This window comes from Apodemus sylvaticus, chromosome 5 (genome assembly GCF_947179515.1).
Source record: "Apodemus sylvaticus chromosome 5, mApoSyl1.1, whole genome shotgun sequence".
Lineage (NCBI taxonomy): Eukaryota > Metazoa > Chordata > Mammalia > Rodentia > Muridae > Apodemus > Apodemus sylvaticus.
The window spans coordinates 14,652,763-14,668,605 of NC_067476.1; the positions used below are offsets into that span (position 1 = coordinate 14,652,763).

General features: G+C 51.8%; 1 protein-coding gene across 7 annotated transcripts in view; it reads left to right on the forward strand.

The window, feature by feature from the left end:
• Dab2ip (DAB2 interacting protein) overlaps window positions 1–15,843 on the forward strand; it is a 145,041-nt gene that overhangs the window by 47,807 nt on the left and 81,391 nt on the right. For 6 of the 7 annotated variants that reach the window (XM_052182342.1, XM_052182346.1, XM_052182344.1 and 3 more), the window contains exon 2: window positions 10,930–11,033. In XM_052182342.1, coding sequence (XP_052038302.1) covers window positions 10,998–11,033 — 36 coding nt within the window. In that variant the 5' untranslated portion in view covers window positions 10,930–10,997. The other variant, XM_052182348.1, reaches the window with a different exon arrangement.

Genomic DNA, 15,843 nt, shown 5'->3' on the forward strand with positions numbered 1-15,843 from the left:
TGGACACAACACCAGAGAGCTCCCTTGCTCCCCAAATTCCAGGGACGCAGAGGAGGTGGCAATTTTCTTTCCCTGGCAGCCTGGAGTGGGCCCTGAGGCTGAAGGAAGGGACAGGAAGAACCTGGGTAAAGGAGGGGTAGCCTGCAGACTGAAGTAGCCAGAGGTCTGAGAGGTGAGGAGGTGAGGCTCGGGGAGTGAGAAATCTTTGGGTAGCTGGTTAATCTGTGGAGAGCAGACAGGATAGCCAGAGTTTCCCAGAAGATGGAGAAGCTCTTGGGAAGCGTGGAACCTTTCAGGATGAGGAGTGGGAAGCATGTGGTGTCAGAAGCCAATGCTTCCTGTCTCGAGGAGGAGGGGCATAAGGAAGCCTCAGTTGTAGGTCTCTAGTGAGGCCTGCTGGAGGGCGGGGAATGAAACGAGACCCTCCCCTGTCCTGGAGAGACTCTGTCCCAGGGTGGCCTGTGAGGTGGTATGGCCAAAGCGTCAGGAACTAGCTTCTCCGGGCCCACCCCACCCTGGGAGTACTTGTGCCACCTGCTGGCTCTGTGCTGAGGGTCCTTGGGTGTGATGGGTGTCCTGAACATAGAGTCTGCTACATGTCCCCATGTCTCCTAGCAGACACCCAACAGCAGAGCACAGAACTCTGAACCACATTTTTAATTTGGAATCAGCTTGAATTCCAATTTCATCTATTTGAGAGATGCTGAAATATCACAGTTAATGACCTCTAATTAATTACTTCTATGTTGCTGTGACCTAATAAAAATACCTTATAGAAGCAGCATAAAGGAAGGAGAGCTCTATTTTAGCTTATGGTCTCAGATGACTTTCAATCCATCACACAAACACACACACACACACACACACACACACTCTGAAGACATTGGCTTGTGGTGGTAGGAACCTATGTAAGCTGTTTACATCCTAGAAGAACAGAAAGCAAAGAAAACAGGCGTGAGCCAGAAGTGGGAATAACCTTCAAAGACCCGCCCCTAGTTGACCTGCTTCCCCTAGCCAAACCCCACCTCCTAAATTCTTTATTCACATGCTTCAAAATAATGGCACCAACCAGGGGCTGAACGTTCAAGGCCTGAGCCTGTGAGGGCCAGTTCAAATCCCATGTATCCTTCTTTGCCCAAACCTTATCAGTCTCGTGGTCTCAAAATGTGCATTTGAACATGACCAGACTCTTCCCTTTCAGCTAGGAAGTGAATGTCTTGGGAGTGTGGAGAGGGCCCCAGGAGGGAGGACACTCTGAGTGTGGAGGGACCAGGGCATCCACCTCCCACTTGCCCACACCTCACCGCCCCTAGCTGCATGGTCATGATCAGGCGGATTTCCTTTTGTTGGAAGTCAGAGCTGGCACCGCGCGCGGGGACTGTTTCTCTCTGTTTCCTGGAGGTCTGTTTTTATTACATCCCAGACAGCCAGTTGTTCAAGCACTGCTGTTGAGAAAACTTGCCTTCCCTTTGGCCCTTTCCTCAGAAGTCAGTTGACCATATGTACATGATCTATTTCTGGACTCCATCCTGATCCATTGATCTAGACAGCTTATCCTTATGCTAATGCCACAGTCTTGTCTACATTAGATAGTTCCTGACTCTAAAGTGAGTCCTGAAACCCATTAGTGGCAGAAGCCCCCAGCCCTCCCCCATGTCCTCAAGTTTGATTGGCTATCTGAGTCATCGGCTCTGCCATCTGAATTTAAAATTCTGTTTGTTAGAATCTTTGAAAAGCTTTCTTTTGACTAGGATTCCATTGAATCTGTAGGTCACTTTGGGCCAAATGTCACCTGAACAATATTAGGTTTTGCAGGGCGGTGTTGGCTGTTCATTTCTCTTTAGACTACAAGTTAATGTCTTTCAGCCGTGTGTTTTGGTTATTAATCTTGTACATGTTTTTTGAAATATGTATTTGTGTCATTTGTCTGTGTGCATGTTAAGAGAGTGAAGGAGAGAGAGAGAGTTGTGAGTGCCGACATGTTGAAGATACTGCATGTGTGGAGGAATGAAGACCATTTTCAGGTGCTGGTTCTCCCGCCTGATTGGGGCAGGGTCTCTTGTTTCTGCTTTGCTGCATACTCTAGCCTAGCTGGACCTCAAATTTCTAGACAGTCTTCCTCTCTCTGTCTCCCATCTCGCTTGCTGTGAGAGTGTTGTGATTGCAGACTCAAGCTGTTTGTTTCCCCGCCCCCACCCCTCAGTGTCCAGCATCAAACTCAGGTTTTCACCATCCCTCCAGCCTATGAGCTGATGTTTTAGAAGGTGCACGTGCGTGTATAAGTATGCACATGTGAGTGTGTGCTCGTGTGTGCATGCATGTGGGTGTGTGCACGTGTGCATGTGTGTATGCAGGAGCTAAGAGTTTGCCATGCTCGCAGCCTGACAAGTTAGCTTGATGAGTTTCATGGACATACAAGACTCCTGAATCCGGAATAGAGGATAGACTCCTGGTCTGCCCTGGCAGGCAGCGTGAGCTCTCCGTTCCCGTCGATTCCCTTCCCATTCAGGTACCAAGAGCAGCTTTTAGAATGATCTATTCTTCAACAAAAGCTGCTCTGCTATGCCCTTTCCCCAGTCTAACTTCATGTCCCTTACAGGTTCTGATAAGCAATCTATGAGTCAGTTGCTCCTCAGGCTAAAACTTACACAAGGAATTGAGGTGCAGCCTTGTGATAGGATGACATCATTAAATCAGGACTCGGAGCCAGGTGTGGCGGGTGCCTGAAATCCTAGCTCTTGAGAAGTGAAGCAGGAGGATCAGGAGTTTAAGAATATCCTTGGCAAGTATTGGGCTAGCCTAAGCTCCATCAGGCCCTGTCTCAAAAGCAAATGAGACAAACAAGAAATTTGGAGATGATTAAATTTGAATTCCGGGTTGCTAAATACAAGAAAGGGTAAGAACGTGTGAACATCATATATAAAAATAGATATATAAGGGCTGGAGAGATGCCTTAATAAGATACTCTTATTAAGAGGATTTGCTGCTCTTGCAGCGGACCTGAGTTTGATTCCTGGTACGCACGATTGCCTGTAACTCCAGCTCCAGGGAAGCAGACACTTCTGGCCTCCATGGGCACCCACACTCACATACTCACTGATACCCACACATACATAATTAAAAACAAAACCTTCTAAAAAATGAATGAGCACACTTAGCTTTATGCCTCTCTCGGCTTGCTGTGAGAGGTAAACCCGCTGTATCGTACATAGCCATAGCAATCTAGTGTAATGATACAATTTTTAAACAAAGGTGCAAAACATTACAGAACATTAAGTACTGAGGTGTGATTTGGGGGAAGAAAAAGGAATCGTTTCTAATGAATGAAGTGGGAAGGAGGTGAATTTAGTGTTGCTGCCGCCCTTTGGCATGTCTTTATTAGGACTTCATGCCCTAAAGTTTTTCTGATGGTAATTTGTTTGTGTTATAAGGATGAAATTCAGAGTGTGTCACTGAAGACATAGCTCAGTGGTTAAGAGCACAGGCTGCTCTTCCAGAGGACGTGGGTTCAATTCCCAGCACACACACACACACACACACACACACACACACACACACACGGCAGTATACAACTGTCTGTAACTCCCGTTCCAGGGACTCTGACGCCTTCTTCTGGCCTTTCAGAGCATGGCATACAAGTGGTATGCAGGCGTACATGCCAGCCAAACAGCCACACTAATAAAATAAATTTTCAAATTATGAAGGGTGTGAATGGAAGGCTTTTTGCATAAAGATGTGCATACACCTGTTTTTTGAGTTTCAGATTTTATTTTGTGTGTCCCTGGGGATGAGGGTGGGGTGAACCTGTGGGAGGCGTGTGACCACTGCGAGTAAGTGTTGTAATGCCTTTATCAGTCACCTCTCCATTGAACCCCGTGCTCACCTGTCTAGCCCCTGGTTTCTGCCACTGCCCCCGTGGTAGGGCTGCAGATATGCCCACCGTGCCCAGCTTTGATATGGACACCGAGGATTGGATCCCCAGGCCTGCACAGCAAGTACTCTGCATAGCAAGACTCTTCCCATTGAGTCATCTCCAGCCCTCACATGTCATCTTCCAACAGATCCACCTTCGTTGTGCCACTCACTGTGTTGCTGGAAGGAAGCCCTCTCCTTAGAGGGGGAGGGGAGTGCACAGCCCTGTACGCAGTGATCCTGGCCTTCCACCTTTGACATAGTTAGACTAACTCCAACTTGACTGGTGGACATGTTGGGACCCGTGGCTGCTGTAACAAGGGTCGCTGTGCCTTAAAGCAACCGGTGTCTAATCTGAGATCTGGAGGTCAGAAGTCTGCAGTCCTTCCAGGAGGCTAGGCAAAGGGTCTTGAGGCCGTGGTTGAGGAGGCCCTGGGGCCAGTGGTTTCCTTGCCTTTGTCATCTTCTGGAGTCTGCCTCCAGTTCTCTGGGGCTCCAGAGCTCACTGCCTCACCTCCACCCCGCTGTTGCTACCCTGCGTCTCTCCGTCTTCTCTCACCTTGCTCCGTCCTTCTGTGGCTGCACATGGTGACACTAGTCTGTAAGCTAGCACTCCCGACACTGAGACGGCAGCGCCATGAGTTCAAAGTCTTGGCTGTCACCGTGTGCAGAGTGGTCTTCCTTCTCAGCTCAAGGTCTTTATCATTTCTGAAGAGCCCATGTTGCCACATGAAGAAATACTTTCCCAGGCTCCAGGTGTCCAGATGTGGCTTTTGGGGACTCAAAGGGGAGGGGAAGGGTCAACCACCTCCAAGTAACACCTGCCTATAGATGGAAAGCCAAAGAGCTTAACTGGGAAGAACATGCAGTCTGAGGCAGGAGACTACCAGCTTGTGGTATTTTCGCAAATATCACCAGAGAACAGAACAATGAATTTCATAGGCTTCCCTAACACACACACACACACACACACACACACACACACACACACACACACACACGGGTACCCACCGCTATAACTCTGTTGGGAAAGTTCAGAATCTTCACCCCCACTCCCCGCCCAGTTCCTGTGCTGCAGCCCAAGTGTGTCTAGCAACCCCTTGAGGACCACGCTGTTTGGAACTTTGCCATGACCGTCCCTGCTGTCAGGTCATCTAAGCTGCTACTAGTCTTGATGTGCGGTTTGGTTTGTTAATTTTATTTTTTCCCCTTCATTTTGTTTCTCTGTAGACATATGCAGAGGGAATGGCTTGTATTGCGCTCTCTGTATGTTTTCCTATTAGTGTTTAGAGGACTCTCTCACTGGGTGTCGCCTGACTCTTCTCTTAGGCCCTTGAATTCTCCAAAGAGAAGCTCTGCTGTTTCCCTATGTGGTACACATGCCCAGGACGGAGTATGTCTTTGCTTTAGTCATGTGGACAGCAAATGCATTTTAGCCTGAAGGGTCTATCGCAAGCCTCAGCTTCTGTTCGGAAATGATTTCAGGGTTTTGGGTAATTGTTCAAACCATACAGACCGGCCTGGGGCAAACTGCTTCCCCTTGGCCTCTTGCATGACAGTGCTCTGCAGGAATGTCCACCAGGAACATTCTAGAAACAGCTACAGTTCTTCCTCGAGGTGATGAGGCATACCCTGGACAACAGGGTCAGGAAGAACCTTCTTTATGGCCTGGGGGAGGTCTAGGGAGGTGGAGTTAGTGTTTGATTGGCCTAGTGGCCGGAAGTCTAGAGGAAGGCAGGGCAGGGTCTCCCAAGGCCTCTCTTGTGGTTAATTGAAACGAGATCCCTCGTGTAGGTCAGGCTAGTCCTGAACTTGAGATCACCTGCTTCACTCCCACCCCCTGCCCTGTTTCTCTAACTCTAGCTGTAACCTGTGTCCCAGCATGGGGAGTGGAAGTTCGAGCCCAGCCTAGATTGTACAACAAGGTCCTGTCTCAAAAAGAGAAACAAAAGAGACAAAAAGAAATCCGAGCCACTGTTCATCCCCTGTTGCAGAATGTCGTTCTCTGGGCTTGGTTGGAGGGCTGATGCCCCATCCCACACTGACTGTCAGCGGTGTCACTCTAGACCGTGGCAGCTGTGGAGGGTGGAGGTCGCTCTTGCATCTGGAATGGCTCCTGTCTCTTGCCTCCCGCCGTTGCTCTAGCCCCAATCTTACTGTCCTTGCCCACATTCAAGGGTTCCTGAGGAGAATAAGCTCTCCGGGTAGCCTATCCTATTCTATCTTCTTTAGCAACTGTTCCTCTTTCCACTCAACATCCTGTCGCTGTTTTATTGGTGTTAAATCTATATACGTTTAGATTGTATGGCATGCCTTTGTGCTCCGTGTAGAGTCTACTTGAGTCGTGCCCTCTTCTGTGCTGTATAGTATTCCTTCTGATGCATTTATTCCTGCCCTGCTGCTGGACATTTATGCTCTGCCCCTTCTGTGCCGCATGCCAGGCTGCCGCTAATGTCTCTCTGCAGCATGTATGGGATGAACCGTTCTTCTGGACTGGACGTGTTGGTGTGTGTGTGAGTGTGTGTGTGTGTGTGTGTGTGTGTGTGTGTGGACTATCTATTGTCTGATTGTTCCCCAGAGCCTTTTCATGCCACCAGCAGAGACGAATGAGTAGCACTCTATCTCTGCCAGCAGTGGGAGTCACTGCTCATTTTAATTTCAGCACTGGTTCCTTATTAATTTCTTTTAATTAGTTTCTTTTCAATTTTGGACTGGGCTGAAGCCTATCTGAAAAGTGTGAATTGGTATCTGGCAGTTCTGATTTGCATTTTCCGAATCACTGTGAGGATCCCCATCACGTCCCCAGAACCCAATCTCCGCCGACCCCAAGTCTCCCGACATCCCAGCCTGCTGTCGTCACCTCCACCTGCCTCCAACCATTAAGATCTGGACGGTGCAACCCGACAGCTGAAATTACAGGATGTTCCTCCAGCCACTGTTTCCATGGGAACAAGTAGCAGTCATCCTTCATGATTAGATGGTATCCATGGCAACCAAGCCAGCAGCATTTGAATGAAACCGATTTTATTTTATTTATTTTTTTGCGAACACATGAAGGTTGAGATGCCTGACTCTGACCGTAGCTTCCAGGAGTAGATGGTACCCTGGTCTCTGTGCTTAAATGGGGACTTTTTTCCTGTCAGTGGAGAAAGAGATTCAGGGTCAGCTGACTCCAAGGCTCAGTTCTGTAGCCCGGGAGGTTGTGTGGAGGTCATATCTAGTCTGAGATGAAGAAGGACTGCTGGGCTGTCTTCTGAGGGAGACTCCAAGGTGATTGGCTCTCCCTTCCCTCAGATGTCCTTACAGATACTTACTTAGTGCTGGGTGACCTTAGTGACTTCGACCTCTCTGGGCTCCTGCTTTACTACCATGGGGAAAAGCTGTGTGGTCAAGTTGGAATCCAGAGACAGAGGTCCTGAGCTTCATTTAAAGCTCTGGGCCGAAAGCCCCAGATGTAGAGGCACTGTTAGCGGGGGTGGGGTGGGGGGCGCCAGCTTCCTGATTGGTATTCTGGAATAAAATAAAGGTTATTTGGGGGAGTTCACTGGGAGAGTGCTGACTGCTTTTACTCTCAGCTCACTGAACTGATATTTAATCCTGAGCCCAGAGATGGAAAGACACTGGGCCAGAGTCACACAGCACAGATCAGATTTAAATGGAGACCCCTCCTCCTTCTATGCTGTTTCCTCTGCCTTCCCTGAGGTTCTAAGTGAGAGTTCTTTTGGGGGGCATTGTTTGGGGGGGATTTAGTTACCTCTGCATCTTGCAGCCTTGGTTCCCTCATCTGAAAGGGGTGCACACCATGACTGTCCAATCTGCCGACACATGGTCTCGGTAGGGACAATATTGTTGGCAGTATTATGCACAAGCTGGCCAAAGCTGGGTCCCAAGGAGAGGGAAAAATCTTACTCTTTTTCATTTTAAAGCCCAGTACCTATACAGTGCCTAAGAGGATCTACCTTCTTCGGTATTCCAGTTTTATGGAGGAGCAAGGGAGAACGGAGCCTGAGGAGACCGCTGAGGGGCAGCACGCGCCAGCCAAGGCTGAGAGGTGCTGGTTAAGGCTAACTGTGTGCCGTGCTCAATGCTGGCTGGGGTCTGGCTCCCTGCAGACTCCCAGGGAAATCAGCTGGGGTAAAATGGAAGGTTGGACCAAGCAGGCTCTGAGAAGCTTCTAGAAGCAAGGTTCTGGGGGGTCCTGGAGGCCATCAGTCTCAGAGCTGGGTGAGGGTGCAGCCCTCCACTCCAAGATCCTTGTTTCACCAGGAGAACAGGTGGTGTGTGTGTGTGTGTCTGTGTGCAAGTCACCTCTGTGTGCATATATATGCTTGTGTATGTGTGTGTTCGTGTGTCTGCATCTCTGTGTGTATGTATGTCTCTGTGTACATGTCTGTGTGCTTATGTGTGTGCCTGTGTGTAAATGTGTGTGTGTGCACCTCTGTGAGTGTCTCTGTGTGTATGTACCTGTGTGTGTGCCCTTCCGTGTGTTTCCCACATGTGAGCACATGCATCTTGGGAGACCAGTCGTTCTCTGGGGACCTCAGCCCCTTTTATGGATCATAGGGATCGAAAGAGCGTCGGAGGAGGCTGACTTTGCCAGCTGTTGGCCCTGGCTCAAGCGGGTGCTCTGTATGGGCTAGCTGAGTTGGTGGCGGAAGGATGATTGTCAAAGTAGCGGGTGGGGAGAGGTGACCCAGAACTGCTGGATGCCTGGCTCAACGGGACTGGGAATAGAGATATTCATTCTCCTTGCTACTATGAGAAACGGAGAGACTTAGTAGTTCTGTGAGACTCAGTGACGGAGAGTGAGCATGAGTCATGTCTAAACTAATGCGGTCCCCAGAAGGCCATGCAGTCCATCACAAGGGGACAGCATGGGTGAGGGGTGAGGGGGGCTTCTCTGCCTCATGGCAAGTATGGCAGAGGCAGCCCTCAGGGGTAGCAGGGAGGCACCTTAGGAACCAGGGTAAAGAGTATATTGTCTTGAGGGAACCGAGTCGGGTAGAAGATAGCTACCTGGAGTCTGAGCACGCCATGCTTGTGAGCTCCTAGTATGACCCTTTCTTTCCCCTGTCCTTGGAAAGGTGGCTGACCACAGGAGCCTGCCTTAGCTAAGGTTTGTCCCTTGAACTGAACTCTGAGGGCCATCCACATGTCCAGTCTTTTGGCTGGTCCTGAGGCCCAGTGGCTCAGTACGTCAGGAACTGTGGACTTGGCCAGATGTACCTACTTCCTAGGGATAGGACCTGAGGTTCAGGCTCTGCTCTGGTGAAGTGGGGCCTCCATTGCCTGCTTGGCCGGATGGAGCGCCACCCCACCCCCACCCCACCCCCACACCCCAGGGCTCAGAGGACTCAGAGGTGACTGTGGAGTAAACTGTCGCAGAGCTCACAGGACATGTGCCTGGTGTGATGACACATGCCCTTAATAAGCACGTTCGGACCTCCGTCCGGGCGGAGGTGTGTGCTGCCTCAGAGTGAGCGCGAGCCGGGCTGCATTGGGGGAAGAAGGCACCGATGAGCGTGGGAAGAGATTTCCTAGGGAAACCTCCAGAAAGAGTGGGTGTCTCTCGGCTGACTAGCGGAGCATGTGGGTGGGGGAAGTTTTAAGCAGAGAAACACAGCGAGGAAACAGGGAGATGGCTGCCTGCCACCTGACTGGAGGAACTAGTCTGGCAGAGGTGGCCCAGCACGTGGCCTGCTTGCTCCTTGGCGGGGCTCAGAGCTAGACTGTTGTAGCTGAGTGAGGAGCCAAGCTCTGTCCTTTCACACTGCTGGGAACACCTTCTCAGTCAGGAGAGGAGGGGTAGGTAGTGTGGGTAGGATGTTCCAAACTGCCCTGCCTTTGAGGGCAAGTGTCTGAACACCTGTGTCCTGTGTCTACATACTTCCCCGTGGTATACATGCGGGAGGATCTATGTGACCGTGAATGTGTGCACACATTTGCCAGAGTGGCCTCTTATCCCATGTCCCGTGCACCCAGGGCGACCTTCACACTGTCCTTTTCTTCTTTATGAGTCAACGGGTTTTTGCTAAACACCAGGCTCCTTGTCGGGTGCAAGGGATGTGGAGGTGCAGTGTGGGCATAGGGACTTGTGCCCACACGTACACAGACACACAGGGCAATGATAGTCCCAGACGCAGCCATTTCCTTAGAGCAGCAAGAGGACAGGTAGAGAGAGGTGTTACTAAGGCTGTCTGGTTACTCAGGCTGGTGGGAGAATCTGGGGGAGTCCTCTGTGGGGGGCCCTAGCAGAGCAGGCAAAGAGACAGCAACTCTGGTCTGTGGGAGCAGGCAAGAAGTCGCTGGATCGCGCTGACTGAGACCTGCCTCAGGTGTGTTCCCTGCTCTACCCTCAGACCGTCACCTGACTATTAAAATCTGACTGTTTCTTGGCTTAGAAGCCAGGTGTGGTGGCTTTTAATTCCAGCACTTGAGAGGTAGAGACAGGCGGATCTCTGAGTTCCAGGCCAGCCTGGGCTACACAGAGAAACTTGTCTTCGGGGGGGGGGGGGGGAGGTGAGTGGATGAGGGGCGGGGAGCAGCATGGAAGCTGTAGACTCACCCCCTTCTCAGCACTGTGCAGCCATCACCACCTCAGCCCTGTCACTGTCGGACCCAGCAGGCCTCCTACTTCTAAAGCTTCTGGAAAGGAAGGCCCAAAATAGAAGACAGAGGTCACAGATGATCCTGGTTGAGGGGCCAGTGGAGGCAGGCTGTCCAGTGTTCCGTAAAGTATGACATTCTAGGAAAAGGCTCATTGGTCTATACGCTCCACTGTACAGTTTATGCAGACTCGGGAGCCTTTAACGTAGGGCTGTGAGGGGCTGGGCGTGGCTGGGCGCTTGAGAGCACTCGCTGCTCCTGCAGACGTCCCTGGTTCTGTTCCCAGCACCCACAGCTGCCTTTAGTTCCAGTTCCAGGGGATCGGATGCCTCTCCTGGCCTTGATGGGCTGGGCATGCATGCGGTGTACATGCTTGGGAATCTGCTTACCCTCCCTCTCCTTCTTTGACAGAGTCACCCCAAGAAAGGCCGGGCTCCCGGCGCAGCCTTCCCGGCAGCCTGTCAGAGAAAAGCCCCAGCATGGAGCCCTCGGCTGCAACCCCGTTCCGGGTCACGGTAACTATCTCTGCGTCACCACCGCCACCGCCACCACCACCATCACCACCTCGCCCTGCCCTGTGGGGCTGCTCTGCGACCCCGCACCCCCTTCCTGGGGCCTCATGGACCGGAGAGCATCCAGCCTCCCTTGTTCTAGGTATCCAATCCTTGGCAGCTCCCTGCTCCCTGGGGGCCACACGGGGCCCCATTCTTTGAGGGAGGGGGCAGGTGGAGAACAGAGCCTGGGGGCCACCAGAGCTGGGAGAGGAGCTGGATTGGCACGCCCAGCACCAGGATGTGCACGCAATATACCCTCCACCCTTATTTTGATATCTTTTATAGAACAGTCCAAGGCATGTCATAATTTGATTCTGTCTTGATGGGAAAGAGAAGAATTCTGTATTCTCCAGCTGATGAGGCGTTAAAATGAACTCGCCCAGAACATGTGTGCCGTAGCGTAGCTGTTCAGTTTAGACAGCCGGTGTGCATATCGTTCTTTTTTTCTGAAACCTAAATGAGGGCTGGGGAGATGGCTCAGCCAATAAAATGCTTCCTTTGAAAACATAATAATGTAAGTTCAGTCCCTCGATCCCGTGTTTAAAATGAAGTTCCAGGAGCTGTGGCAGGAATGTGTGATCACGGAGATGGGAAAGAGAGACAGGCAGGCCCCTGGGCGCGCTGGCCGGACAGCCTAGCCTGCTTTGTGAGATCTGGGTCAGTGCTGCCTCACAAAAGGCAGGTGGTGCCCTGAGGAATGGCGCCTGCAGCTGTCCCGTGGCCTCAGCGCGAGTGCCCACTCTTGTGTGCATGCACCTGTCTGTGAATAAGTGGGCATGTGGGTTTGCATGCATGTATGTATCCCCAAAACCTAGGGGACTTTGCAGGAGCGGACCTCAGAGACCTCATTCCCACACACACACACACACACACCTTCCTTTCCTTTTCTCCCTGAGACAGGAGTCCCTGGTTGGCCTGAACTCACTATGTAAACCAGGCTGTCCTCCAACTCAGAGATCCGCCTGCCTCTGCCTCCCGAGAGCTAGGATTAAGGGTGTGAGCTGCTAGGCCCAGTGCCATGTAATCGTGTTCTCTGGATTTACACCAAAACACACATTTGCACAGTCTTCCTCACGCAGCAGACGTGATGGTTGAGTGCTGTGGCAGGCACCTGGCACTGGGTAAAGCAGTGTGCTCCCCAGGGAACTCCAGCCTGGATCAGAGGTGGAGGGTGACCCTTTGATCATCCATCCATCCATTCATTCAGCAAGATTTCCCGTGTGCTTGCTGGGTGCCAAGCACCATGCTAGGGATGGGCAAAGGGTAAGAGTGCCCCACGCCAGTGTGCAGTGTGCAGCGTTCTAAAGAACCCACAGTTTTGAGTTGGTGTTAAGAGCTGCCACTAGGGGTGATGTGGGCTCAAGGTTTTTTGTTGTTGTTTGTTTGCTTTATTTGTTTTTTTTGTTTGTTTTTTTTAATAGAATCACATGTAGGTCAAGCTGACCTCAAATATTATATATAGCCGACAATGGCCTTGAACTCCTGATTCTTTTGCCTCTACTATCTGAGTGCAAGCATCACAGGTGTGTCCCACGACACTAGGGCTTTGAGGTGATGTTTGAGCTGGAGGACAGAAGGTGAGGTGGCAGCCAGTCTGGCAGCAGGTAGGCAGACAGGCAGAGGGAACTAGGTGGAAGAGAGAGAGAGAGAGAGAGAGAGAGAGAGAGAGAGAGAGAGAGAGAGAGAGAGAGGAAAAGAACACAGGCTTGGCTGTCATTATGTGACTCATGGCCTCCAGGGGAGCAGACTTGGGCTGTCCCTCGAGGGTAGGTGTTCTAGGCTCAGAAGGATCAGTAGAAACTGACTGGGTCGGCAGTAGAGGTAGTGGTGGATGTAGCAAAGTTGTGGATTTATATTCTACCGCTGCTGCTGAGTCTGGTGATAGGCATCAGAATGACTGGGTAGGAGGTGAGGCTGGGCCAGGAGGAGCCTTGGCTACCAGACTGAAAGGATTGGGCCTCCTTCCCCAGGGCCACTCACCCTCCTGCTTCTGGGTATGGTATAAAACTAGGTTCTGGGGTCTCTTCAGGACTGCAGGACCTGGGTGTGTACATTTTAATAGACTTCTGTAAGAAATGGTTTAGAGTCAGGGCTGAGGGTTAGCTTCTGGCAGGGAGGGCCTTGGGTCATACTCCTAGATGTTCCCAGCTGTTTTCTGGGGGGACTGTCCATTGGAACAGAAAGCAGATGTTTCCCCTCTGAACACGAGGGCCGCAGGGGGCAGGGAGAACCTCTGGGGGCCTTGGAACAATGATTGGTGTCACTGTGGTCCTGCCACTGATGGAGTGTCTACTGTGTGGCTGGCATCATGCAGTGCCAGGCACTGTGCCCATTGTCCTGAACCACCAACTCTGTAATCCTGTAGGCAGCCCTGATGTTGATTGCCTCATTACAGAAGGGGAAACTGAGGCTCAGGCTGGTGAATGGGAACCCAGGTGTGTCTAGCCCCTAGGACTGGGAGTGGGACTGTCGTGTGGCCTGCCGGTGCCTTTGTGGCTGCAGCATGCATGCTGTCATACCTTCGTGCTGCTGTAATCTGTGGCCTGGTTATTGCCAGCTGGGATTGGTGGTTTTCCTGCTGTGTCTTCACTGTTTCCCAGGGTAGAAGTCAGTGCCAGTCTGTGAGCCTGCAGCTCCCAGGAATGCACTCAACCTCTGGACTCAGGTGTTTGCAAGGGTGCAGGATGCATTCATGAGTCATTTGTCTACCCACCTTCTGGCCACTCTGAAGTGTCACACACGAGGAACACAAGGTTCTTCGCAGTTGGTATCTCTGTCACATAGCCCCTGAATCATCAGGTACTGACAGGGCTGTTGGCCAGGTCAGTGTCTCGCCCTAAGGCACTCTGGTCCTTTGTCTCTGTGTAGCCATTAAAGACAGGGGTGTGAGTGGAGACTCTCCTGGCCCGGAGCTGGATGAACTAAAGTGCTTGTGTACTAGATCTGGGTTCAAATCATAGCACTTCTGAGCTATGACGTGACCTGGTCAGCCTCCCAGCCTCTCAGACCCTCTGTCAGTAAAGTGTAAAACAACAGCCAGGCCCTGTGACAGGTAGGGGGATGCACTCTGACCGATCACATCGGTTAGATCTGCAGTCCCAGTTGGGTTTCTCTTTCCGACTCAGGGGACAGACGATAGGCATTTGGGGTACAGGAGAGCCTCCTCACCCCAGTCCTGAACACTTACTTTCTCCTGCATTTGCATCTCCGTTCCAGCTTGCAGCTGCTCCCCATAGACCCTGAGGGAGCCTAGGGAACAGGATTTTGCCTGGGGGAGGCAGGTGAGATACCACAGGCTGTAATGAAGCTGCCACTGTTGCTGCCATTGCAAACCTGCGTGACAGGATGTCACCATCTCTCACAGAAGGTGCCCTGTGGGAGATTGTGTGTCAGAGTCGAAGGTCTCAAGGACTGGCAGAGGACTGGATCTGACAGAGGTCCCACCCAGCTGAGAGTGGATCACCAGTTTGGGTTGTGCGTTCCCTCCCGGGGTTCTCACTGGTTCTGTGAGAAGCTATTCCCAAGGCTGTTTCACAGGGCGTAGCGGGACATGGATGTCAGCCCCTAGAGCGTGCAACTTTTTCTTTGTGTGAAATGATGGCCCCGTGCTTGATAGCCTAATGTGGCTTCAGGCCTGGTGCGGGTTTTGTGGCTTGAGTGAGTTGCAGGTCCCCCCTGTTCTCCTGTGTGGCTTCCACTCACGGTTGCCGTGAGCATGGGGCTGTGGCTCCCCAGGGGGACCTGCGATAAAGAGCCCTTGGCTGAGAGCAGGTGACCACAGTGGCCTCCCGTTCCTCTCTTGATGGTGTCTGGGGTTCCCGCTCAGGCCTGTCTTCCCTGTACTGGGAAGGGGAAGACAGAGATGGAAGACCGTGCTGGAGGTAGGGCCTGGATCTGCAGGTATGTGGGCTTGCTGGCCCAAGCCCTCCTGGGCCACAGTCTCGCAGTGTGTTCCCAGGAATCCGGTTGGCCGGAGACAAGGAAATGCTGATGGCTGTGGTTCCCTGGACGGCCTGTTGCCCTTTACCATCTCTAGGCGTGGGCTCAGTCCTTCCTGCTTCCTCTGCCCGCCTGGCACTGACCTCGAGGGTCTAGCAGGGTCGGGGTGGGAGGTGGCAGAGTCTGGGAAGCTTGGCAGTCAGTCGATCCCTCCTCGGGAAGTTGAAGGTGGGGACGTTTGAAGGTTCCGCTGAAATTAGGTCTCAGGGCTGTTTGTTTGTTTGTTTGTTTGTTTGTTTGTTTGTTTTGGTGAGATGGAGAAGTGTCAGAGAGTGGAAGGCTCGGTGGGGTTGGGATGCAGAAGCTGCAGATAAATGCGGCACAGTGTTGAGCACAGATGCTTCCAGAAGCAGGCCTTCATGGTTCACTTTTACTAGTGCTGGGCTGTGCATAAACCATGTATTTGTGATTCAGTGACGGTATGTCTGGGGTGCTTTACTCTGGAACCCAGAATAAAGGTTCCCTGGCTGAAGAAGATGGGAGAATTCTCACAGTGGGGACCTTTACGGCTGGGTTCTAAGGGACATGCAGGAGTTTCTCAACGAAAGAGATAAAATAGTTAAAGGAAGTTAAAATGAAATGGGAACAAACCCATGGTCCTGATCGGAGTGTTGGAAGCAGGAAGGAGAAGCTTCAGGAGAAACCCGAGGCTTCAGTGGGCGCACGGAAGCTTTTGTACTTTCTCCTATAGGGTGCAGGAGCTACAGGGGATGGTGGCTAAGGGTGGCGGTCTCTGGGGCACCCACTTGAGGTTTTCAGCTGCTTTGTCCCC